General features: G+C 36.7%; 2 protein-coding genes across 3 annotated transcripts in view; one reads left to right on the plus strand and one right to left on the minus strand.

Moving 5' to 3' along the window:
• Dlish (Dachs ligand with SH3s) overlaps positions 1 to 8,430 on the plus strand; it is a 29,495-nt gene extending 21,065 nt beyond the window's left edge. For both annotated transcript variants that reach the window (XM_081759878.1, XM_081759879.1), the window contains exons 5-7: positions 985 to 1,174; positions 4,096 to 4,229; positions 7,970 to 8,430. In XM_081759878.1, coding sequence (XP_081616004.1) covers positions 985 to 1,174; positions 4,096 to 4,229; positions 7,970 to 8,134 — 489 coding nt within the window. In that variant the 3' untranslated portion in view covers positions 8,135 to 8,430. The remainder of the gene's footprint in view (positions 1 to 984; positions 1,175 to 4,095; positions 4,230 to 7,969) is intronic.
• A 5,529-nt stretch (positions 8,431 to 13,959) lies between these two features.
• Positions 13,960 to 23,990, minus strand: part of bonsai (28S ribosomal protein S15, mitochondrial) — a 30,063-nt gene continuing 20,032 nt past the window's right edge. The window contains exons 4-5 of the mRNA XM_081759880.1: positions 22,254 to 22,449; positions 13,960 to 15,768 (exon numbers count right to left, since the gene is read on the minus strand). Of these exons, the coding sequence (XP_081616006.1) occupies positions 15,483 to 15,768; positions 22,254 to 22,449 (482 nt within the window). The 3' untranslated portion in view covers positions 13,960 to 15,482. The remainder of the gene's footprint in view (positions 15,769 to 22,253; positions 22,450 to 23,990) is intronic.

Here is a 23,990-nt window from a genome sequence, read left to right on the forward strand (position 1 = left end):
AGTATTTCAAAATTGGAAGTACACGCTGTGATTGGTTTTCTGTAGGTACGAAGGTGTAGGCTTACTGACATCGCCAGTTAAGACAACTAGACGGTGATAAAGCAGTTTCACGTCAGGCGATTGCAAAATTGTGTGTGTTCGAAAATAGGCTCAAGGATATCGAGAACGGCTTATCAGTTGGGAAGGCCATTTTCTGTCGTGGCTAATGAGAGCATTGAATATATTCATGAGTATATAGGTAAATCACAGTAGATGGACAGAGGACAGAACTAGCAAGACAGCAATATCACCCGATGATTGTATGGAATTTATACTAGAAAAGGATATTCAACTATTACAAACTTTTTTCTGTTCTTTTTATTCTTGAGCTCCTTCGTGGCTAAACGGTTAGCGTACGCGTCTTTGGCGTGGGAGACCGGGTTCGGTTCCCGGTGGGAGCTCATGTGGTTCAGATTCCACGATTAGTAGGTCCACGTCTCATATAACCTCGCTGGGCGTTATACTCAAAATAATCAAATCAAATCTTATTCTTTAGTCTGGCTCATGAAGTGGGATATACCTTGTAAGCATATAATCGTCATAGAGTATTCATTACCAAGTTAATAGTGTGCATGGACTACCGTCTTATTCTAATCTCTGTTTAGACAAAAGCTACAGTCTCCCTGTTTCAATATTATTTTTCTTCCTCTTTACTTTCTAGCAGTTTCTTCAGAATATTATGTCGTCTTGTACAATGGTTCCTTTATTCTTTGAATACAAATTCATTATTGTTGTTCTGTTCCCTATTGCCACTAATACTTCCTAGTTTATTTTCTACTCTACCAACCAAATTATTTTTTCTCCGTTCTTCTTCATAACCAAATTTCGTTGACTTATTTTTGAGATAGCTGTATCTTTTTTTTCGCTATTAGTTCATGTAAAAACATATTACTTTGTCAGTGTATACTTTCAGATTATTTGATAATTATATTCGTGTATTTTCAGGATCCTGCTGGAAGGTTTATTGTCCTATACACTTTCATCGCTCGTGACGAAAACGATGTTAGTGTAGAACGTGGAGAATTTGTAACAGTATTAAATAGAGAGGATCCAGACTGGTATTGGATTGTAAGAAGTGATGGTCAGGAGGGATTTGTGCCAAGTGGCTTTGTGTACCCAGCCGATGTTATACAAGGTACGTGTTCGTCAATTGCATTGAAAAGTTGTTATTGTAGGCATTATTTTTTTCTTACGTTAAAATATGGGACATGTGATTTAAATTAAAATTCTACTTTCACTAGAATACACCCGTACTATGTGTATTAATGTAAAGAAGAAAGCATTTTCTACTTGATGGAATAACACTGACATACCTCATACGTCGTGCGAATGAAACAAGCGGGAGATGGAGTTCTTATCTCCGCCGTCTTACATCCAGATTTTTCCAAGACATTCCATTTATGTTCTGTTCCTAATAACTCATAGTACATTTCTTTCTCGTGGCTGTATGGTTAGCATATATGTCTTTGGCAGGGGAGACCTGGGTTGTATATCCGGTGTTCTTCGATGAGAGCTCTTGTGGTTTGGATTCCACGTTGAGCTGTAGGTCTCATGTAACCTTGGTGCTGAACGTACGCGAAAGTTCGAAAAAAAACAATCAACTTGGTGCATTTGAGATAATTTAGCAATATAATAAAATAGTCTTCCGTATTGTGTCTTTGTATCTAAGCAATTTTAAGAATTACTCCATCATAGATAAGAGAAGCCAAGGGCTAATTCCCATAAAGTTACGACTAGCACGCTGGCTTTTGATATGCATGTCCGCAGGTTTGAATGTTGCTGAGAGTACAACGCCTTGGCTATCAATAGCATATAGTAGTGAGGGTTACATTGTAATAGTAAAATTCGTGTTTCGTAACTTTAATGTTCCAAAAAGACACCAAGCAAAATCACATATCACACGAGAACATCAAGTATTTTTGTACATTTGATACAATCACGCATAAAATGGTTTCTATCATAAAATTTTCGTTGATAATCTGAGTAAATAGGCTAATAAACGTGCAGTGAAAACAAAGAGCAAACAGCCTGAAATGGAACCCGGTTGCCCTCTGGCTAGCGCATGTGCCTTTGATGCACATGGTCCCGGTTTGATTCCCGCTGGAAAGCACAAAAATTTAATTTCACAATCATTCACTTTCATTAATAGTTCGTCTCCTTTAGCCTACAAGGCATTACTGAGGGACGTTAAATTTAATTTTATTTCGAACCTGGGTCTCTAACTTACTGTACTGGTATATTACCTGGTCTGCTTCGTGAACAGCCACACACCATTTACTCTTGAGATCAGAGTTCACACTTTCAAACCATAGAGTATACCACAATGTCTGTTGTGTTTGGACAACCCAGTGTCTATATGAATGGAAATGTTTGATAGTTAAACTAACTCTGTTATAGTAGATCCTGCTTAATAGCACCACCGTCCATGAAATCAGCCGCTTCTTAGTCCAAAATCAATAGTTGAATGTGGTCCTATAAAGGGCAATGCCCTGTATACGAGAATATTTTTTCACTATGTTAAATTTCATTAAATTTGTATCTACAGGAAAATCGTTTGGTTCTTCCCATATCTCATATGATACGTACATTGAGTTCAACCATCATAGGTGTTCATTAATAGGCATCAGGGTGTTCAAGCATAACTGGAGTTGTGGTACACTCCGTGTGGTCTGAGAGTATGAACGCTGACTCAACAGTGAAGAATGTGTGGCTGTTGTCGGGGAGGAGGGGTGAACTGGGTAGAGTACTGGTTAGAGCACTGGTATGGCAAACCGGAGACCCTGGTTCGATTCTCGGCTGACCCACATTTTCTCACTCTCCTATATTTTATTGTATTCTCATCTGCAGGAGGTATGGTGTAAGAAAAATAAGTTGGTTCCTCGGATTTTCCCATGATTAATGTACAGTTTATAGTAAGTGAAATTTCTTGTCTTTAACGTACAGGATGAACTGTACTGAATTCTGAACTTAATGATATTTACTGCGTATAGGAAGGGAACACCGCAACAGTACAATTTACTGAACAATTTACGAAAGCTGAGAAGATGGAAAAAAATTCATTTTTGGTCTTTAAGATCCAGGATCGTTTATTTTTTTCACCATTGTAGTGTGTATATATTTGTTACGCCTTAAGCATGATGATAATTCGAAATACATTGCATTATAAACAAGGATAATATTTCTAAGGAAGTGATAACTTAAAATTGGTTCGAACATCAACTGTTATCAGGACAGTGCAGCAACATTGTGAAATGAAGCACGGTCATGAAGTTTTTGCTGGAAATTTTCAGTGAAACTTTCAGAGGATTATTTTTGCCCTAATAAGTGACAATCTGTATATAGATTATCTTGCAAGTATCGGTCTTAAATCTTAGAGAAACAAGATGTGTGTTCGAAAATTGATAAAGTTCGTTTAATTGCTAATAGAACATAAATAACATTTATTTACATGAAACCGCACTTTACTCACCGGCATGTTCTTTAGGAACCAAATGAAATATGTATTAAATATTTGGAATATTTCTTCGAATATTTTTCAGTAGTACTATGCTTTTTTCCATCTTGTGAAAGGACAAGGTCACATTTTAAGTTGCTTAACTTCCAGTGGAAATTATGTAACCAAAAAAAGTATTTAAGATACTATTGTGTGTATGCTGCGTAAGTGGTAAAGAAATAATTTATTATAACGATTTATTCGTACAGAAAATAAAAAATAATGTAAAAAGGTGCACTTGAAAAAAATGTCCAAGGATCTTCAAGAAATCAATTTCTTCAATGCATCATTCCTAGACGATGTTTTTATTGAACTATGCTGAAGTCTTGAAATAGAAAGAGAGAGCGCTAGCTTGCTTGCTTTCTTTTAAGCGTTTTGGTGTTGAGAAGTTACTTTCGTTATAATAGGTGATTATTCGAGGAAATATCCCAAATATCCATTCCTTTGGCTGTTACAAGGACATACAAGGCGAATAAAGTGGAATCTAATGAAAATTTCACTTTGTAACCAATTTGTAGTAAATTCTATTGTAAATGGTAATTTAATCAATGTGTTTATTGCAGGTCATATAAATCAGAGCAATAGCCAGAATCAAAATAATTTCACTTCACAAAGTAGTTCTCATCACATGACATCTCCGTCATCAGATGATCTGCGATATCATGGCACTGAGCTAGTCATGTTATATGATTACAAGGTAAGTTACATCAATGCATCGGGTATTTGTCTGAACCCGTAGTCTTAACATTTATTGGAAAGAAATAGGAATCCAGTATTCAGAAACATTATGAACAAAGTAAAACAAAATACACTGTGTGCAAATGTTATTGCTGATTTCGTTACACCATAGTTCGAATTGGAAATGTTCTAAGGTTGTAAAATTCGTATTTATTATACATAGTGGGAAAAGTATCAACTGTCATCAGGAGGGTAGGTGAAGTGTGTAATCAAAGAGCACAACATGGGGAAAGGTTTGTTTTTTTATTATTATTGCAGTGCTTCGGCTATAAGCAGTGTATCGTGCATTGAAAAAATTTCCGTGAGAAACATAAGTATATAGAGAAGGCTTACAGACAACTGTCACGTTTAGGTTATTGCATGGCTAACTACGATTTCTTAGTAACTACATGGATAATAATAGTCATGGTGGATTGGCTTTGACGAGCATTAGTTTTCGCAAAAGAAATTTCAAAGAGTATCAAATTCAGAGCTGAGCTTGAGCTAAACCACTTTTTTCTGTGATAGACAAGAGCGATTGTAACGGATAACTACACATTATTTTCCAATAGTTTTTCTAGTTACTTCAATTAATGCGAGCTCAGTCATGTTGCTGCATACACTTAGCTTGACAATGAGATAGCAATAAACTTCGCTACACCCTTTGTATGTTCAGGTTATTTCCTCCATCCATAGTTTGTTTTCTGTCAGAAAAAAGTTTTTCTCTCTTCAAATCCGAAAACTCACATTAGAACTTGTTCTGTACCTCGAATAATTGAAAATTCAGATTGCTCGTATGGTATCATCAATTTTTGATTAAAAATACAATGGTTACAAAGATTTAACCAAATTATGTAGCTCATATTTTTTCTCTCCCGTGTCACTGTCAGCAATTTTGGTAATGATACTAAGTTTTATAATTCCAAATTCTACTGCTTACTGTTTGATATCACAAAAAAGTTTTTCAGTATAGCGCATAGCTGAGCGCTTTACAGCTTTTTTAAAAATTTATTTTTTTCTCTTTCCTTTCTTCCCTCCTTACTTGATAAAGCGTTTTAACAGAAGGATTTTCAGTATACATTTTTGCTTTTTAGTGTTTAATCATGTGTTAATCAATATTTTCTGGTAAATAATTCATTTTATTACCGTGATATGAAGTCCTTTGGACAGGAGTAGCACACGCATATCGAACAATTACAAACACAAAACGACGACGTCGCTTTGAGTGCCATGCACACATTTAGAGCATTGCCTTGCATGATTCCATCACGTTGGACGGCCTAATATCTATTGCTTCCTGTACCGGTGTTGGTAGTATGAAGTGGTACCCATTGCAGACATCTGAAGCAACGTTGAATCATTGGAAGATTGTGGTTGAATGGTCTCGGGCGGAAGTGGTCATGGAATTCAATAAGGATAAAGTACTTTTTAAGTTTGTCTCATAATTATGCACCAAGGCTAAGGGAGACGACGGTGATCAGATGAATGATAATGGTGGAATGACAGAAGTGGGAGGAAACGGAAGAATCCCAATAAAACCCATGGGCATGGTGTTTGTCCACCACAAAGCTCATTTTTGGTAGCTGGGGTCGAACCAGGGACCCCACGAGCTAGAGATGAACCCTCTACTATTGAACCACCGTGGTCCCATAAAGTATCGTTTTAATGTTATGGTGTCCGAAACAAAGTGAAAGAAATAATACTGCATCCACGGAGCGTTTCCCGATACTGCGTGAGAATTTAGGCGTATTGTCCGGAATGGGACTGACGGTTTTTAAAAGTGTGTTTTAATATGGTCAGAGATACAGAAGAAAAAAACATTCATATTGAAGGAAAACTCAAAAAGTTTTGTTCAGCAAATTTTCATACTTGAACAACTACCGGTGACTGTTCTAGTATCGCCGATAAACAGAAATGGCGTCGACAGTCGAAAAGGCAGTGTAGTGGTTTACAGAGACAAAAAGTGTTGTTCAAGTTCAACGAAATTTTCGACGTGTTTACCACACGGATCCTCCGTCACGCGACAGTGTCCAGGCGTGGAAGGATCAATTTTTATCAACGGGGAGTGTAGTGAAATAACACAGCGGTGGTAAATCGCGTGTGTCAGAAGAAAATGTAGAAGCACTAAGAGAGTATTTCTCACGTAGCCCGAGGAAGTCAATTCGCGCAGTTGGCAATTCCAAAGTCAACAGTGCACGATGTGGTACACAAACGATTACGCTTTCGCGCGTATAAGGTGCAATTGTTGCAAGAAATTAAGCCCAATGAAAAGCCACAGAGAGCAGCATTTGCTACTGAAATTCTGGACAGGATTGATTATGACCATAATTTCCTATTGAATGTTGTTTTCTCTGATGAGGCAACTTTTCACTTGTTTGGCTGTGTTAACAGACACAGTGTTAGGATGTGGGGATCTAAGAATCCGCATGCGTATATAGAACATTCTAGAGACAGTCCCAAATTGAATGTTTGGTGTGCTTTAACACATAATGCAGTTATAAGACCCCTTCTTTTTCATAGAGCAAACCATAACAGGAAATGTGTTCTTAGACATGCTTCAACACTTTGCTGTTCCCCAGTTACAACATTTGCAACCTCAAATGATATTCCAATTGCATGGTGCCCTGCCACATGTGAGGGAGCCTACAAGTGAAGGAGTACCTTGATACTGAATTTCCTAGCCGTTGGATAAGCCGTGATGGGCCAATTAGGTGGCCTCCACGCCTGGACTTCTTCCTGTGGGAGTATGTGAAAGACCTTGTGTATTCTGCTGAATAGGTGCGTAACTGATGAACTGAAGAACCGTATTAGGAATGCGATTGCTTCAGTAACACCTCAGATGTTACAGAATATGTGGAGAGAGATTGAGTTCAGGCTAGATATTGTAAGAGTAACAAATGGAGCTCACGTTGAGTTACACTGAGTTAGAATGACTTGTAAGATCAAATAAACTTTTTGAGTTCTCCTTTAAAGTGCATGCTTTTTTCTTCTTCTGTATCTCTGACCATATTAAAACTATACACTTTTAAAAACTTTCAATCCCATTCCGGACGCCCGCAGCTACGGCGGAACAGGATCGTAATAGCACAGCTGCTTCTTCATTCATAGGTAATTTACACCACATCATCTTTACGGACGAAAAGATCTTCACCATTGAGTCGTTCTTGAAACACCAAAAACGACCGGGTGTATGCAGCATTGTCCAAGGAAGTCTGTCTGATCGCTTCCAGAGTGCAACATTCCGCCACGGTGATAGTGGGTCTCATCATGGAATCACAAAGCTCACTTTTGCGAAAGACAAAGCAGGCCCAAAGGTAGATTCAGCATGCTTCCAACTTGATCATAGCGGAAGAGCGTCTGACTGGCAGCTCATCTTCAGTATCTTGGATTACGATCTGTAGTCCGAAGTGGAGGCGATGGTCTGCTCGAAGCAACACCCTAATGGGTGTTTTTCTGAAATGTATTCTTTAATGATCAATAACAGCTGTCGCTAGCCCATTGAACTACAGCCAATAAATAATTTGTGTATAGAACATACTTATGCTCACACTTGCTTGTGCGTATCACTTACCAACATGTGTATCAAAACTTCAGTCTGTATATGTATATAATGAATACTTACCAGAAAATAGTATTTATTCTGGGAACAACTGGCATTTATTATTAAATCTACAAATAAATGACATTTTAATTCAATATTGGAATTTCTCATAATTACAGGCTCAGGCCCCTGACGATTTGTCAGTCAGAAGAGGAGACTGGATTTATGCTGATCTGAATAACCAGACCGTGGATGGATGGCTATGGGCATACGCTCCAAAAACACGAAAATATGGTTTTATTCCGAAGGCATATGCGAGACCGCCAGCCATGACCAGTTTATGAACATAAATTTCCAAGTAAAAACATTTATGGTGCTGCGCTTGGACAATAATTTTCTTAACATTCCATAAAAAATACAGTATTTTTAATAATGTAGGTTTTTAATTGTTTTCATTGTTGATTGGAAAATAACAGTGATACAACTATGGAAATTCCTAAATGAAAGAAAGCTGTACAGTTTATATAATTTTTGTAACTTTTTACGGTGCATTTTTTAAAAACAAAATATATTGATGGTAGCTTTAAGGAGTTAACTAGTATATTTTCTACATTTATAAATAAAATATTAAGAAAACTTATTCAGATTGTCTTTTAGTGCACTTCCTGTGTCCAGAATGCGCTTTATGAAGTCAGTGCTCTGAGTCCTCTGTGCATGGGTATACATAATTAAATCTCAGTTAAGTATGCGGAAAATTGTCCAGCATTCATGGATGACCAAATAAGCGGTAATTGTTAACGAAAAATGCGGGATAGGAAATGTCTTCAGATGTGTTTTGTGGCTAATAACAAAAGTCAGCGTATGACGTGTAAGCAATATCACGCATAATGTAACTTCAAAAATAAAAGAAAATTTGCTCTAAGGTATCAACAGAGAAGTGAGCATGAACACAAATAACATTTGTGTGTGTGTGTATTTCTGTCTGTCTTCCACAATTTATCCGATTTTAATAAAACTTAGCTGCATTTATTTCCTTAGGAAATAAGTATTGCTTAGGATTGAAATATGCCAAGAATACGGGGTAAAATTAACCTCATATTTCAAATTTTCACATATAATGATGTCTAATGTAACTTTCGTAAATGTGATTCGATTTTGGTCCAATGTCACAAGATTTTCTTTAGGCTTCAAAATTACCCTCAATACTGGAGATGTAATCGGTTAAGAACGACGATATGAAGAATTCAAAAATAAAATATATTACCGGTAACGGCGTTTATTTCATGTAAGATTTCAGATTAATTTCTATTCTCTAAGGTTGAAATCATAGGCAAGGTAGCAAATTCGCCCAATCTAGAAAGAAAGAAAAGTATGCTTATCAGGAACTTCTAAAAATTCCACACCATCCAATCTTGTTTTCTGGCCGCTTGTCATTATTATTATTATTTTTGTTTTCCCTGTCAATATTTCTTTCTCAGGAACGTCGGATTTGATTCACATCGTCAAGACCAAAAGTCGGGACAGACGTAAATTATCGGTTGTTTTTGTACGAATTGTTTGGAAGATCTGGAACAAAGTTGGATGCGAAGTAAATATACTACTGTCGATTTCAGCGTTACAGATCCTTGTGTTCATAGAAAAATACAACCAAGAAAGTAACTTCTTTTACATATTTACTTTCAAAAAACTTACCATCATGACGAAAAGCTGTAAAAGGTATAAGCATTACGTATCATTAAAAAAAGATTGAATAAGTTAATTGGTTGATTTGGAGTTTAGCGTTCCGTTCAGTACCGAGACTATATGAGACTTAGACATACAGGTTATGAAGAGTAAATTAAAATATCTTCGAAAGACTTACATTCCAATTTTGAAGTGAACTTAGCAACTTGAGATATTGACTTTTACAGTGTTTTTACAGTTTACTGTGAAGAATGTGAGATGAAAATAAATGTTAGAAAGACAAAAGCCATGAAGCATGGAACGAAGTGGTCGATGTCAAATGTAGAAGTAGGAGGGGAGAAAATAGAATAGGTGACTAGTTTTCTATATCTGGGTAGTATTATTAGTGGTGATATGAAGTGTGAAGGTGAAATAAAAGCAAGGATAGGAATGGCGAAAGAAGCCTTTAGGAGGAAGAAAATACTATTTTTTAGGGACCTTGAATAAAGAGTTGAGAAAAAAACTTTGCAATGCCAACGGTTTTTAGTGGCAACAATCAAAAAGATCTTGGAGCACAGCCCTTTAAAGTATCCCCTTGTTCGTTCCGTGTCATCTCTTGGTCCAGACGTTATATTGAAGACGCCATCTTTGGCTCAGGAACGAATGAGAACGTATTCAGATCCTTCATTCCAGCCTTCGGTTGTCAGAAAATGTTGCAGAGAGAGCAGTTGCTCAGTATATGACTTTGTGTAGGTTGACAAAAGAGGAATACCGGAGAGTCTTCGAAAACCTTCGTGAAACTAAAGATGATTTAGTCAAATTCTGGGAAGTCTGCTTAAGACAGACACGAAATTTACTGACTTGTGGGCTGTATTCAAAATGTTCTTATATTATTACATAGAAACGCAACAATTGAATCCGGTTTTTCAATCAACAACAGCCTGTTGGTTAAAAATTTGCAGGACGATTCAATTGTAGCACTGAGAAAAGTACATGATGGCATTCAATATGCGGCTGGCATTAGCAATATTCAGATCTCACAGGAATCAGTTAAAGCAGTTAAAGGATCTCGGACAAGATATGAAATGGCGTTGGAAAGAAAACACCGTGCAGTAAAGTAAAACTATCCGAAAATTCAAATGAAAAAGCGGAAGCTAAAAGAATTAAATGACTTGAGGGAAAAAAAAGAAACGCTTGGAGAAAGCTCATAGTCTGCAAGGTGAAGAAATAGATAAAGAAATCAGTAAGGTTATGTAGGAGTTGTACAATAAAACTACTTTGTTATAAGAACATTATATATTACGTTGTTTATTCTAAAACTAAAAAATGTTAGTGACAATAAAACATTAGAATTGTGAATTTTGTTAAAACAAAACTGAGTGTATAGGGGAATGGCATGAACGACTGCAAATGTATAACGTGATGATTATCTATGTTCTAAAGTTTTGGATATTTTAAATTTTATTTATTTTTTGTGACTGATTATTTAATTGCAATCCTTCATTGGGGAGAAGGGTAGCCATTCTTAAATATATTATTCTTAGAATTTATGTGTTCTCTTACTGTTAAATTTCTTCCATTAGACCTGGAAATTGCAAAATTAATACCTGGAAAATTCAGGGAAATTGAGTTTAATATTTTTGTATGAACCCTGTACAGAGAGAAATTTGATATATGGACTTCCCATTTAAAATAATTAGGTACGTGTTTTAGTGTTTCTTGAAATTCCAACTAGAAGGAAAGAAAAAAGGTTAATTAGGAAAAAAGAGGTAGGAATTACAATTATTATAATAAGAAGCCCATATCTCGAATCTCTTAAGGTTAGAGACATGAAATTCAGAAATTTGACTTATCATTTAAAATAATTAGACACATGTTTCAACTTTATTTGGTATTTACTCTGGAACCGAAGAACAAAGGCTGGATGGAAAAAGGGGTGAGGTTACAATTGCTATAATTGGATAGACATATCTCGAAATTCGTCAAGGTTAGAAAACATGAAATTCGGTATTTAGGATTTTAATTTGAAATAATTAAAGATGTGATTCTGCGTTTTCTGATATTTCCCTTAGAAGGGAAGAAAAAAAAGAGGTGGGTTTTGTAATAGTTAAAATAACATGGCCGTAACTCAAAATCCCATAAGAGTAGATATACGTTAAATAAAGACCTATTTTCGCGTTTTTTTTTACTTAGAGAAAAAAGTATGGGGGTTGTAGTTGTTATAATAAGGTGGCCATATCTCGAAATCCTTTAAGATTAAAGTTTTGTTAGAGATATGAAAGGTCAAAGGCTGTATATCGAGCAAAAGTGGAGGTCTGGGGGCGAAGTCCCCAGTTAACCAAAATGTTAGTTGTCTAAAATTGTCGAAGGAAATGTTAGTTGTCGAAAGGATAAATAACAAATCCAGTTATTATGTAGCACGTACAATTGTGTTCCTGTAGTTCTATAACGAAACTAGATGAAATGCCCGTTGTTTGCACGGGGAGAATAGGTTTCTTGAAAATATTTGAACCCTTTTTCTCCTCCTACCCCATTGGAATACATCCCTTAATCAATGTGACATAATAAAATGCTTGAGGCAGGAGCTATGTTCCAAGATTCATTTCAAATGGGTAAGCAGTTTTCCGTGATGCGATCACAAACAACAGATAACGTCTATTTCAATGTAGTTAAATATATATATATATATATATATATATATATATATATATACACATTTCAACTTCCGTCCCCTTAAAACCGGAATTTTGGAAAATTATGACACGTGTTTATATATTTTTAATTAAGAGTTTAAATACAAATTTTCATCTTCTTAATTTGTGAGGCTCATGTGATATTCTAAAGAGGTATGAGGTTCAAAATGAATAGAATACGCCCTTTAATAAAAATAGTGGTTGAAACCTAGCTCGAGGTTGATGCTAAGTACGTTAGAAAATCACTTTCAAAGTTTTCGGCTATTTTCCTGTGATGCAACAACAGATAACATCGTTTTCAATGTGGAGGAAAAAATAATAGAAAATGCCTCTTTCCTCTTAAAACGAAATTTTTAAAATAACGTCCGTTTATTTTTAATAAGGAGTTACATACCGAGTTTCATCTTCCTAACTTCAGGGATTGCGGTGATTTGCCTATTCTAGGCAGAACATTTGAAATCACCTTTTCATCTTTATTTCCCTTACCATATATATTAAAAAGATTTCACTTAATTTTCTTAATCAAAATTTCATACATATGAAACACATACTATATGCGTGTCAGTAAAAGTATTCAAAGACTAACAATAAAATTTTCAACTTTCATTAATACAGAGTGACTTTTAAAACTCACGGATTTTATTTGGGTCCAGAATTTCTAACTGAAGTTCAATTTTCATGCGGTTTGTGGCAAATGATCAAGGAACGATGGAAGATTTATGTAACTATGTTTACTGGTTTAAATTCATCCGGGGTAATATCGACCATGCCTCAAGAAAAACAGCAAATATTCGCCAGTGTACCTTACAATTGGAATGAGGCGCGGTGGGTGTGGAGATTTGGGTTTTCTTCGTTAGATAACAACCTCTCCAAAGTCAATAAGAAACAGGAAATTGGGCCGTTGTATTAGGAATTGTGCTGTACAGTTCTGTGCTACTGTGTGATCAGGACACAGTGAGAATAGTGTACTCTTTGGTGCAACATGAGGTTATCATTAAAAGTTTTTGGAGAATGGAATCTGTTGTTGCTATGCATAGGACATTTAGAAATAAATCTGCCTCACGTTCTGCCCCAGATAGGAACATAATATGGTCACTAGTGAATAAATTGGAAGAAACAGGGTCGCTTCTCAGTGAGACAGGGAAGCATTGGACCCTGCACGCGAGTGTAGCGGAAGATGAAATTATTGATTCCTTAGGTCGCCCAAGAAATCTCTCCGTCGTTTGTCGCAGGAAACCGGCTATAGCTATTCAACATGGATGTTACTAGTAACACTTAATTTGTATGATCAGCAATTTCGGTTCAAGAATCCAAAATTTCATTCCAATTGTAAGGTACACTGGCGAATATTTGCTGTTTTTCTTGAAGCGTGGGCGATATTAGCCCGGACGAATTTAAACCAGTAAACATGGTCTCATAAATCTCCCATCCTTTCTTGATCATTTGCCACAAACCGCATGAAAATAGAACTTCATTTAGAAATTCTAGACCCAAATGAAATCCGTGAGTTTTAAAAAAATCACCCTGTATTTTAGTAGTAAGTTTAGCTACTTCAAATAAATGGAAATAAAAGTATTTAGCCTTCAGTATCACTAAACACCTATTGGCATATGTACTGATGACTCATTTTCACGAATACAACTATACGTTGCTCTCTCCTTATGGAACATAGATTGAGTCTGCCTGAAATAAGAATATTTCAAAATGTGACAAACCAGTGCATTAACAATGAGGGGGGGGGGGGGGAGAAAGCATTTGGTTAAGGTTGCAGGTTGAACTTGAGAAACGTATGGAACTGCTAAAATAAAACTACTAAAACACTATTCTACTAAACATTTGTTGTCTATTCTATTTACATATAGTGAAGTTTATAGTTTTTTTTACAAAACCATACCTGCTCCAAAAGTCACCTTGCCAACCACTGTTTTTACTGAAATCTATTTGAAATTACGTTTATTTTACGTATGGATGTAATTTGAAGTCACTAAATCAGGATTACCAAAATACTATCACAATTCTTTCAAGATCTGCAACCGAAGATGATAAAATTGTGAAGATATGCAGTAGATGATGCAAAACTCAGTTTCAATTTTCTTTAATATCTAATTCAATACCTTCAGAGTTAGACGTCTCTTTTGGCATTAAGCCTATATGCGATTACTATACATTTTAGGCTAAACGAGACTAATACAAGGTCTATCCAAAAAATATTGGAAGTGATTGTTTCTTGCCGAGAGCAAGGGCAGGGACAGGTAGGGGACAGATACACAACGCGACACGGCTGAGTTACCTCTACGCCTTTCCAGAGTGTGGACCGTGCTCGGAGTAAGTAGTTGCTTTGTAGTTTCGTCAGTGTACGATTGCTTTGTAATCAAAATGCAGCGTACGACTGAACAGCAATATGCGATCAAGTTTTGTGAGAAAATGAAAGGTTAAGGGTCCGTCACCTTCGAAGGAATATCGCTGATACCTGAATTCTCCACCAGGATAGTAGTTGAGTCACGTTGCTACGCGTAAGGAAGTTTCTGGCGAAGCACAATGTGATAACGCTGCCTCGGCCTTCCTACAGTCCAGATGTGGCCCCGTCTGACTTCTTTTCCTTTCTTCGGATACCATTATGAGATGGTATATAGAGTGCAAGCAGCTTCGACACATATATAAAGGAGATTCCGGTTGCAGGTTTCTAGGAGGCATATTAAGCGTGGCAGAAGCGCTGGCAACGGGGTATTGATGCAAAAGGATTTTATTCTGAACAATTTCAACCCACTGTATATGGCCTGGGTTCGAATCTGGAGTTTGATTACACTACACCACTCCAGAAGTGTGCGTTCTCCACTAAGCCACCGTGCTCTCCTAAGAAAAATCAATTCTTTACTATTTTCAATATATTCTGCTAGAACAATTGACAACTCAGCGTAAAAGAGTTGCGATGAATGCCGTAAGTGAAGAGAAAAATTACTATTTTATCTTTGAACTATCTATCAAAAATTCGGGTAGGGCAACGGTGTATGTAATAGATTAAGTATGAATCTTTAAGTCTATAACTCAAAGCTATTAGATTATTGCTCTCTCATTTTCGAATTCTAGGCGCAAATCAGTAAGAATTCTAACCATTTCGATTTCATAGAGAGTTATATAACCATCACTCTTTTTACGATAGAACGATTGTTTTCGAAGTATACCACAGAATGGCTCTTACTGTAAATCAGTTTAATCTGTTTCGACTTTTTAAACCTGCAAATTTCTTTTTCAACAGAGTATCTATTTACTGTACTTCACTATTTAATTGTACACTACTTAATAAATAACAAAACACTGTTTCTTGACAATGTGTTCTTCATGATTGCTCCTCAACACACTCCTTTTGCTTCTTTTCAACTTCTAACGCTTTGATTTTTTCCGACACTTCTTCAATGTCCTTCTCACTTACAGTTACTGGAACTTTACACTCTTCTTCAGTTCTTCGAATCCACTGCAAGGTCTCTAGTTTATCTTTCAAGAAATCGATCTGTTGCGATTCCAAAGCTTCTCTGTAAGCTTTTAACTTTGATTCTCGTAATTCTGTACAATATTTTGTTGTCAATTTTCGAAGGGAATCTTTTCTAGTGATCCATTTATATTCCCTGTAAAAAACAAGAAACAAATATAAGTTGCCACAAAAATCATGAACACAATATTTTCTTTATTTTGGTACATGTACACTGAAGACATTTTAAGAAGCAATCGTTTACTTAAATTTTAATTATTTGAGCTGCCAGTGAAAACCAGAAAGAATTTCTGATTTGAATTTAGCTTCGTCTTTAGCAACAAGGCTATAGAAGACGTGGACCTACAGGTTAATGTGAAATCCGAACCACATGAGCTCCGCCCGGGAATCGAACCCGGGTCTCCCATGACAAAGATTTGTACGCTAACCACTTAGCCACGAGGAAGCTCGGAAGCCATAAAGTAAATATTGTTATTTACAATTGTTTGGAACACAACCACATCGAAAGAACTAAAAACAAACGCTTATTTTTCAACTCTCGAACGTCTCGTGGATGAAATGTAGACAGACGAGAAGAAAAAAAAGAAACAGAGATCTGGTCGTGTGTCACAATCAGTCATTCCGAATTTTATAAAATTTGAGTATCTCCATATATTACTCTCGGTGTGTCTGTATCCTAAACAACCATGTGAGTACCCATTTATTTTAATTTTCATATTCTCAAACTGTGATTCCTCATTATCCATATACAAGAGCTTATGAATTATCCTAATTAAAAAGGGATTTACAAATGAAACGAATATTCCATTAAAAGTGAATCAGAATTCAATGTATAATCTTACATAAACAATTTTCTGCAAGAGCGCAATCCAAATTACAGAAGTTAATTGGCTTTTATCCGGACATACGCCTGTGCACTGGGGGGAAACTTAAACCTGCCAAACTCATGAATTGTAACAGAGTACTCGAAAATGTCACAGAATACAAAAACTTCAGTCAATTACAGACAACTAAACATTCCTTTTGGTATTTCGTACGAGATGATGCACATTTAATTACAACAGTTACACGGTACGTACGACAGCCTGCTAAGATGATCGCAACTCGAACAAATCCTCACCCACAGAGCACCCTAATGAAATCTTTTGAGTTTTACGTCCCACGGTTATGCCGGTTAGGCTAAAGGAGACGGTGATAATGATTAATGAATGAAATGGTGGAATGAAGAAAGTGGGAGGAAACGGGAGAACCCCGAGAAAACCCACGCACACGGTGTTTGTCCACCACAAAGTCCACTTGGCGGGGGCTGGGATTGAACCCGGGACCCCGAGCACCCTAATGAAACTGACGTAAGTTGTGCTGAATATGAGACTCATGAACAGTGGTTACAGCGTGTCATAGCCAAACATTAAAAACGATCAATCAACGATTAATCACACATTTTTTTTTTTATTTTACCGCAAGTTGGGGGTAGGTACCGACAGTACAAGGATAGCATGCGTATCTCAAACGGAAGCATGTCATGATGTGGAAAATCAAATGAAGTAAGCTGTACGAGTGCCACCTTACAGAAGAGAAGTTAAACCGCTTAAGCTTGGATTTATATGACTCACTGAAAAATTAGAGCAATATTATACAGCAATACGTAAGAAAGAAGCAAGTTTGTAGAAGGAAAACACGGGTAAATTCCATGGAAAAAAATACAAAGAAAAATTGAAGATACGTTACATAGAACAAATATTAAAAACATCCTCTGTGCTTATTATTAGAAATGTATATTAACATCGATTTATACGAAAAAAATGGTATTATGCGAACAGAACATCAGTCTTGCAGAATTAATCAGACAAAGATTGTTGTTGATCGACAGGAGTCTAGCGTCCCTTTCAGCACCGAGGTTATATGAGACGTAGACCTACAGCGTAACATGGGATCTCCGAACCACATGAGCACCCTCCGGGAATCGAACACAAATCATCCGCGCTGAGGGCACGTACGCTAACCATATAGTCACGAAGAAGCTCACATAATAATAATAATAAAACATCCGAATGCGAGCAGTCGAAACAATGATTTGATCATTCCATTTCTACATCTCGGTGAAGTCAAGGGCAGAGACGTCTATATCCTCGGGCTCAATCGGCCGTGAATTCAATAACTGAGTGTAAGCAAAAACGCATAAGTAGATAGCGTGACAGAGTCTCTGAGCTCAAGCTCCAATAAAGTTAGTTAGCACATGCGAGTGCAAATTCCATTCAATACAACGAACAAGTGCTCGAGCTCGAAGAGCTCTTATAGTGCGAGTCTACGTTAGCGTGATTCTCACTAAGATTAGAGAACACAATTATCTATGAGGATAGTGAACCTAAGTGATCCCCGATCCCAAACTGACCATCCCTGGTCAAGAGTGCAAATCCAGTGGATTATTGTACTTTGATTCAGGACAGCGTCCTTACCTTCCTGTAGAATTCACAAAGTAAACTGCCTTTGTAAGCTTGTAGAGAGGAAGGGAACACACATCATTTAACTTGTACAATGGAAAGTACTATGTCGTGTAATAAGACTAGGTTAAAGTGGCGGAAAGAAAAAAATGTATATCATTAGCTAACGAAAACTGTTCGGATGGAAGTAGAACAACGTCGAATGGGATGTTTTCTTATAGTGCTAAAAGCCATTTTAGAGTTACTTGATTATGGGTGAAAAATTTCCTTTCTGTTAGAGCTAACTGGTCGAAACTGGCTACTTAATTTTGGTCTTTCATTTGTGCCTTCAAAACAATGACAACCCTTTTTCTTTGCACTGGTTCCGAGTTTTATTCCCGTGAAGGCAAACAGCACATCTTGACGATCCTTACTTTTCGTACAAAATCATTGAAGATTAGATTACTATTCCATTTCTTTTAAAGGTAAGTGTTACACATGTCTCTCCTAATCGAGATTTATTCTTTCGTCAAGGAAGGTACTGGACATTTATGCCATCAAATATAAAACAATCGCCGAAACAAAAATAAAAGCGTTTTCTATCTTGAATTTCCAGTTCTCATAGTTGGAAAGTTTTGTTCTAGGTCAGATTTTGAAAGTCTTCTTCATATTTTTCAATATATCCTGGTAACAACGTGTTAAATTTTTTCCAATATGGCCTTTGTTGCTCTTATTTGTGTTTTGAAAATTGTTCTCCTGCATCCTGGCCAGCTTCTACTGTGAACACACATATACACCACAAAGTTTGATTACAGAAGGTCGATCCGCGTATGTGTGTCCAATTTTACACCCGTACCCCTGACCACAGAAGCGACCGAACCAAGTGGTTAAACACGTGTGCTATACCTGGGGGTCCATTCTATAGTCTGCCAAGCAAAACTGTATATCGTGTGTATCATTGCTCCAAAGGTGAACCGTTTTTGGAAGGGCTACTTAATTGGACTTTTCCACGCCAAATATTCGGTTTCTAAAATTCAAAAGCAGTGCAAAGAAAATGGTTGTGCATTGGATTCGACGACTATCAAGAACATAATCAAGCAGTATAAAAAAGAAGACATACCAGGTAAGCATTCACCCACTAAGGGGTCGAGGAAGCGAGCGTGTACCACAGTGACTCCACAAGTAGCTCAGAAGTTGCGGCGAATGGCCTTACAGGAAATTCCCCCTCCGCAACGTGTGATGGCAGCTCGACTCCACATACCACAATCAACTGTTAACCGCGCCCTGAGTGGGAAATTAAACCTCCGGAAGGTCTTTAAAAGTCATGGACATTACCTAAGTGCGGCCCATCGCCGTGAGAGAAAGACCAACAGCAGGCGCCTCTATGAATGCTATCTATCTGGGGAAAAGTGGAAGTTTGTGGCCACACTAGATGAAGCATGGGTGTATCTATCAGATTGTGGCAAAATTCGCTCGATAACATACACTTCGCGAGATGCAAAAAGCCGTCGTGCGTTCATCCGTCATTGCAAAGCTACTTTCTCGAAAGGATTTATGGTTGTCGCCGGTTACTCTTATCAGGGCAAGTTAACAATTCGTCAGGTCCCTAAAAACTGTAAAATCAACTCTGCATTCTTTCAGCAACATATATTGACCCCAATTTATACAGAAGATCTGCCTCGTTTGTATGGGCATGCCATAAAGCAAGTGTCTGTGCATATGGATAAGGCCTCCTCACATACATCTCGTTCTACCCAGAAATTTCTGAAGCAGATGGAGACAGACACCGGTATTCGTGCTATTCCATTTCATGATATACCAGTGAAATCACCAGATGCCAGTCCCATGGATTTCTGCGGGTTTGGTCTACTGAAAATGGCACTTTCTTCTCGTCGTGTCACTACTCTTGGGGGCCTGTGGAAAGCCTGCCGGGAGGAATGGGAGAAGTTTCCACTTCCTGTATTTCGTCGTAGTCTTCTACAGTGGAAGTTACGGTGCAGGGCTATTGCCAGAACACATGGTCATCACATTGAGGCCAACCGATGGTGGTCCCATGGATTTTCATAAGGTTAGTGCTATTTCAAAATTGGACACATATACGCGGATCGACCTTCTGTATTCCTCTTTCACGGAAACGAATTTCTTTCGGGCATGATTTACATAAAATTAAAATACAGTACGCCTTTGGCATGGGAGACCTGGGTTCGATTCCAGACGGGAGCTCATGTGGTTCGGATTCCATGTTAATCAGTAGGTCCACGTCTCATATAGTCTATTTGCTGAACGGGATATTAAACTCAAAAGCAACTCAACAAAATACAGTAGATTCCCTGTTAATACATCCCATGGGACCGAATGCTCGAAATTTCAACACAAGCTGCTCTAGTGACACTCAGTTCAACGAAATACTGTATATTGAATAAAGTACTGTAGACCATCACACAAACCACACACTTATTTACGGTGTATGTATACTGACGGAACAAAAACATAAAACTGAAAAAAAAAAAAAATACGATTGAGCCTACAATACTGAATGAAGTACAGTATTGTATTTTATAAACACATTTACTAAACGAAGGGAAACACATTTGAGCTTTAAAATATAACAGATAGCAATGTCCCACGTGTACATCAAGTGAAGGAGCTTGTCTTTTTTGTAGCGCGATATTTTCTCAATTATACCACTTCCGGTTTTAATAAAGAGATTAGAGTGGATATGGAGCATATTTTTGAGACGCTTAATCAATTTCAGAAAACCGCTTCTCGCTAGCTGGTATCGTTTTTTATTCTATGACGAGCAATGTTAAAACCGGACTCATTGTTTTTGCTCTATGTAGAGCAATATTGAAACCGAAATCCGTAGTGAATTTCAACCACTTCTGGTTTTAACATAATGTATTCTTAGAACGCTTAATCGGTTACAGAAAACAGCGTTTCTCTATCTATAACCGTTTTTGCTCTACGGCGATCGACGTTAAAACCGAAAATTGTTAATTCCTTCCACTTCCGGTTTGCATATCGGCTCCAAACACGAACTCGATTCCTAAATTTTGACCCTCTTTAGTGATGATTGACCAAGTAGTTTTCAGTTTTCAAGACTTGTTTTGTCTTTCGAACGCACGGACTATATCAAGGAGTTTTGGCAAACTAAACTACTTAAAAATCTACTTTAAAAAGTGTTTTGTAGTGTTGTCTATTATTGTGGAGCACCGACGTAACTGATAATTTAAATGACTTATTTCTGAGAATATGGGTAGTTAAAGAGAAGTCCACTGTAAATACGTAAAATATAATGCGGGAGTATTTTTTATGATCATGCGTTAACTTTCAAGCCCCATAGCAAAACATGCCGCGATCTGCGATGTGATCGCAGAAACTCTGCCGCGCCTGTACAGTAAAATTGCCAGAGGAAAAAGAAAATAGCCAACAGAAAAGTATAAAAACATGCCTGCTATGTGTAGATGTCTTAAATGCAGGATGACTCGCATAAATATAATTTGAACTGTTTTTTATGTCGCGTAAAGCGTATTTTAACAATCAGAAGTGTTTCTTCTGCAGAAAATTTTTTGACTTACAAAAGCTCATCGCAGAAAGACAAAAAAAAGTTCTGCCATTGGGGCAACTACTCCATTAATCCAATCTCCTTTGATACGAAGAATGAGCACTTCTGCAAGCAGTTGCTATTATCTAGGTTAGATACACGTTTAGAGAAGTGTTTAGTGAGATTAAGCATAGTCTTAATCAATATACTTACCAATAATGACGGAAGCAGTGACAGTTAAAACTATCGGGAAAAAAACTGTTTCCGCTTACTTCTAAATGACCATGAACAAAGTGAATACAAATAAAGCAGCCAATTTGTTCCTGACCTACTGATAAATGTATCATATTCTCTTGCAAAACAGTTCACCACGAGAATATTACCTTTACTGTAAAACTACAGTGCAAAGTAAGCTTCTCCCCAGTAAGAATAGAAGCGATTTGGCATTAGCTAATCAAATGTTTGAACAGTGGAAACATACTACACCTTATAGAGTTATTTTTTTTTTAAAAAATGTATACTTTGCTTTACCACTACGAATAGAAGTGATGTATCATTAGGTAATCACATTTTTGAACAGTGGAAAGATACTACTATATATGTTACTGTTGTTTAGCACTATGAAGGAAAATCAAACAGCACTTGTAATTTACTTACGCTGGTGGTGGCCTGTAGACAAGATTTAATTCCTCTAGAAGCCATTCGAATCTCTTGTAATCGCAACGACGAAGGAACTTCAACTGTTTCTTCCTCTTATCTATCATCTCCTTCAGTCTCACTTTGTTTCTCCTGTCTGTTGGAAACTGCTCCATATGTCGTTGTAAGTTTCGAATCAGAACTGTCAATTTAGCAACTAAAAATAAATAAATAAATAAAAATAAATTTTAAAAAATAAAATTGCATTTCATGTTGAGAAACTCATATGCTCTTTTTTTACAAAATAAATAAGTATAATGTTTAAAATTGGATAGTATACTAAGCAGTCAATGCTCAAATTATCAGTTTTCATTTTCTAGAAGATTCTTTCATACTTAAACGTTTTTCCCTTCGATTACAATGGACATGTCTCTTAGCATTTTCAAAAGTTCCCTTCAAAGGGGGACTTTTTTTTCTCTATATATATATATAGAAATCCATGTTGTCTTATAATCACGGGAAAATGGATTAGACATTTGAAATTATTTTCTTAACATGGTTATTCCTTGACTCCACTGGATTGAATTGGATTTGAGTTTAGCGTACCGTTTAGCAGTGAGGTTATATGAGACGTAAACCCACAGCTTAACGTGGGATCCGAACATGGGCTCGCGCGGGAAAACGAACCTAGGTCTCCCACGCCAAAGGTGCTTACGTTATTCACATAGTCACGAGGGAGCTCATCACTTGGCTCGAGTCGCGCTTTTATCACGTCATTTTCATTAAAATGCGTATGCTCCTAAGAATGGTTGGGGGAATTCAAAATTTATACGAAAAATACAATGTCTCACACATCCGTCATGTTAGGAAGATGAAACTCTGTAAATTAATTCCTAACTAAAAGTAAGTGGTTGCTCCAGCGTTTTTGAAAATTCAGCTTTTGGGTCGGAAAGAGGAGGGAAAGACATTTTTTAAAAATTAAATTTTGAACATAGTACTTGGGCTCCAGCCGTTACATCAATGTCAGTTTAATTACAATAGATACCCCACACAGACAAAGACGGTTTAAGCTCTTACGTTAGGGTGATGAAATTCCACATATAAACTATTCACTAAAATTAAGTGAACACATGTTCAAGCATTTTTGAAAATTCAACTTCTAATTCAGGAAAACACGGTTGAACTGTTTGAAATTCATTTTTGAAAACAGAACTTGGATCCAGTTTGATTTCTATAAATTCTCTTTAATTGAATATTTTATATATATATATATATATATATATATATATATATATATATATATATATATATATATATATATATATATATATATATATATAGATAGATAGATAGATAGATATAAAAGAGGAATACGTATCCTAACGGAGAGAAAGAGGGTTCAAATGCACCGTGAATATTTTTCGTAAACCTTATTCTTCTCGTGAGAAAAACGGGCATTTCAGCTAATTCGTGCTGAAAACTATACATCAGAAAGAAATATTTCAATAATCAAAAATGTTCATTCAGTTTAAGATTATTATTGTTACTTCATAATTTATCTTTTAAAGAATCAACAATCAATCAGTTGCTAAGAATTTTGTGTGGGCAAACGTAGTGAGTTCAGGTCAGTTTTAGATTCTCCGCTTTCTTTCCAGTGACGTTGAGGCTAAAAGCGTTACTAGCAATGAAGAAGATTGCACATTAGTATTAACATTCAATTATATAAATGCGGTAGCTTAGAACTTGGCTCTAAAGATT

The sequence above is a fragment of the Thermobia domestica genome, chromosome 5 (assembly GCF_964235325.1).
Source record: "Thermobia domestica chromosome 5, izTheDome1.hap1.1, whole genome shotgun sequence".
In the NCBI taxonomy this organism is placed as follows: Eukaryota; Metazoa; Arthropoda; class Insecta; order Zygentoma; family Lepismatidae; genus Thermobia; species Thermobia domestica.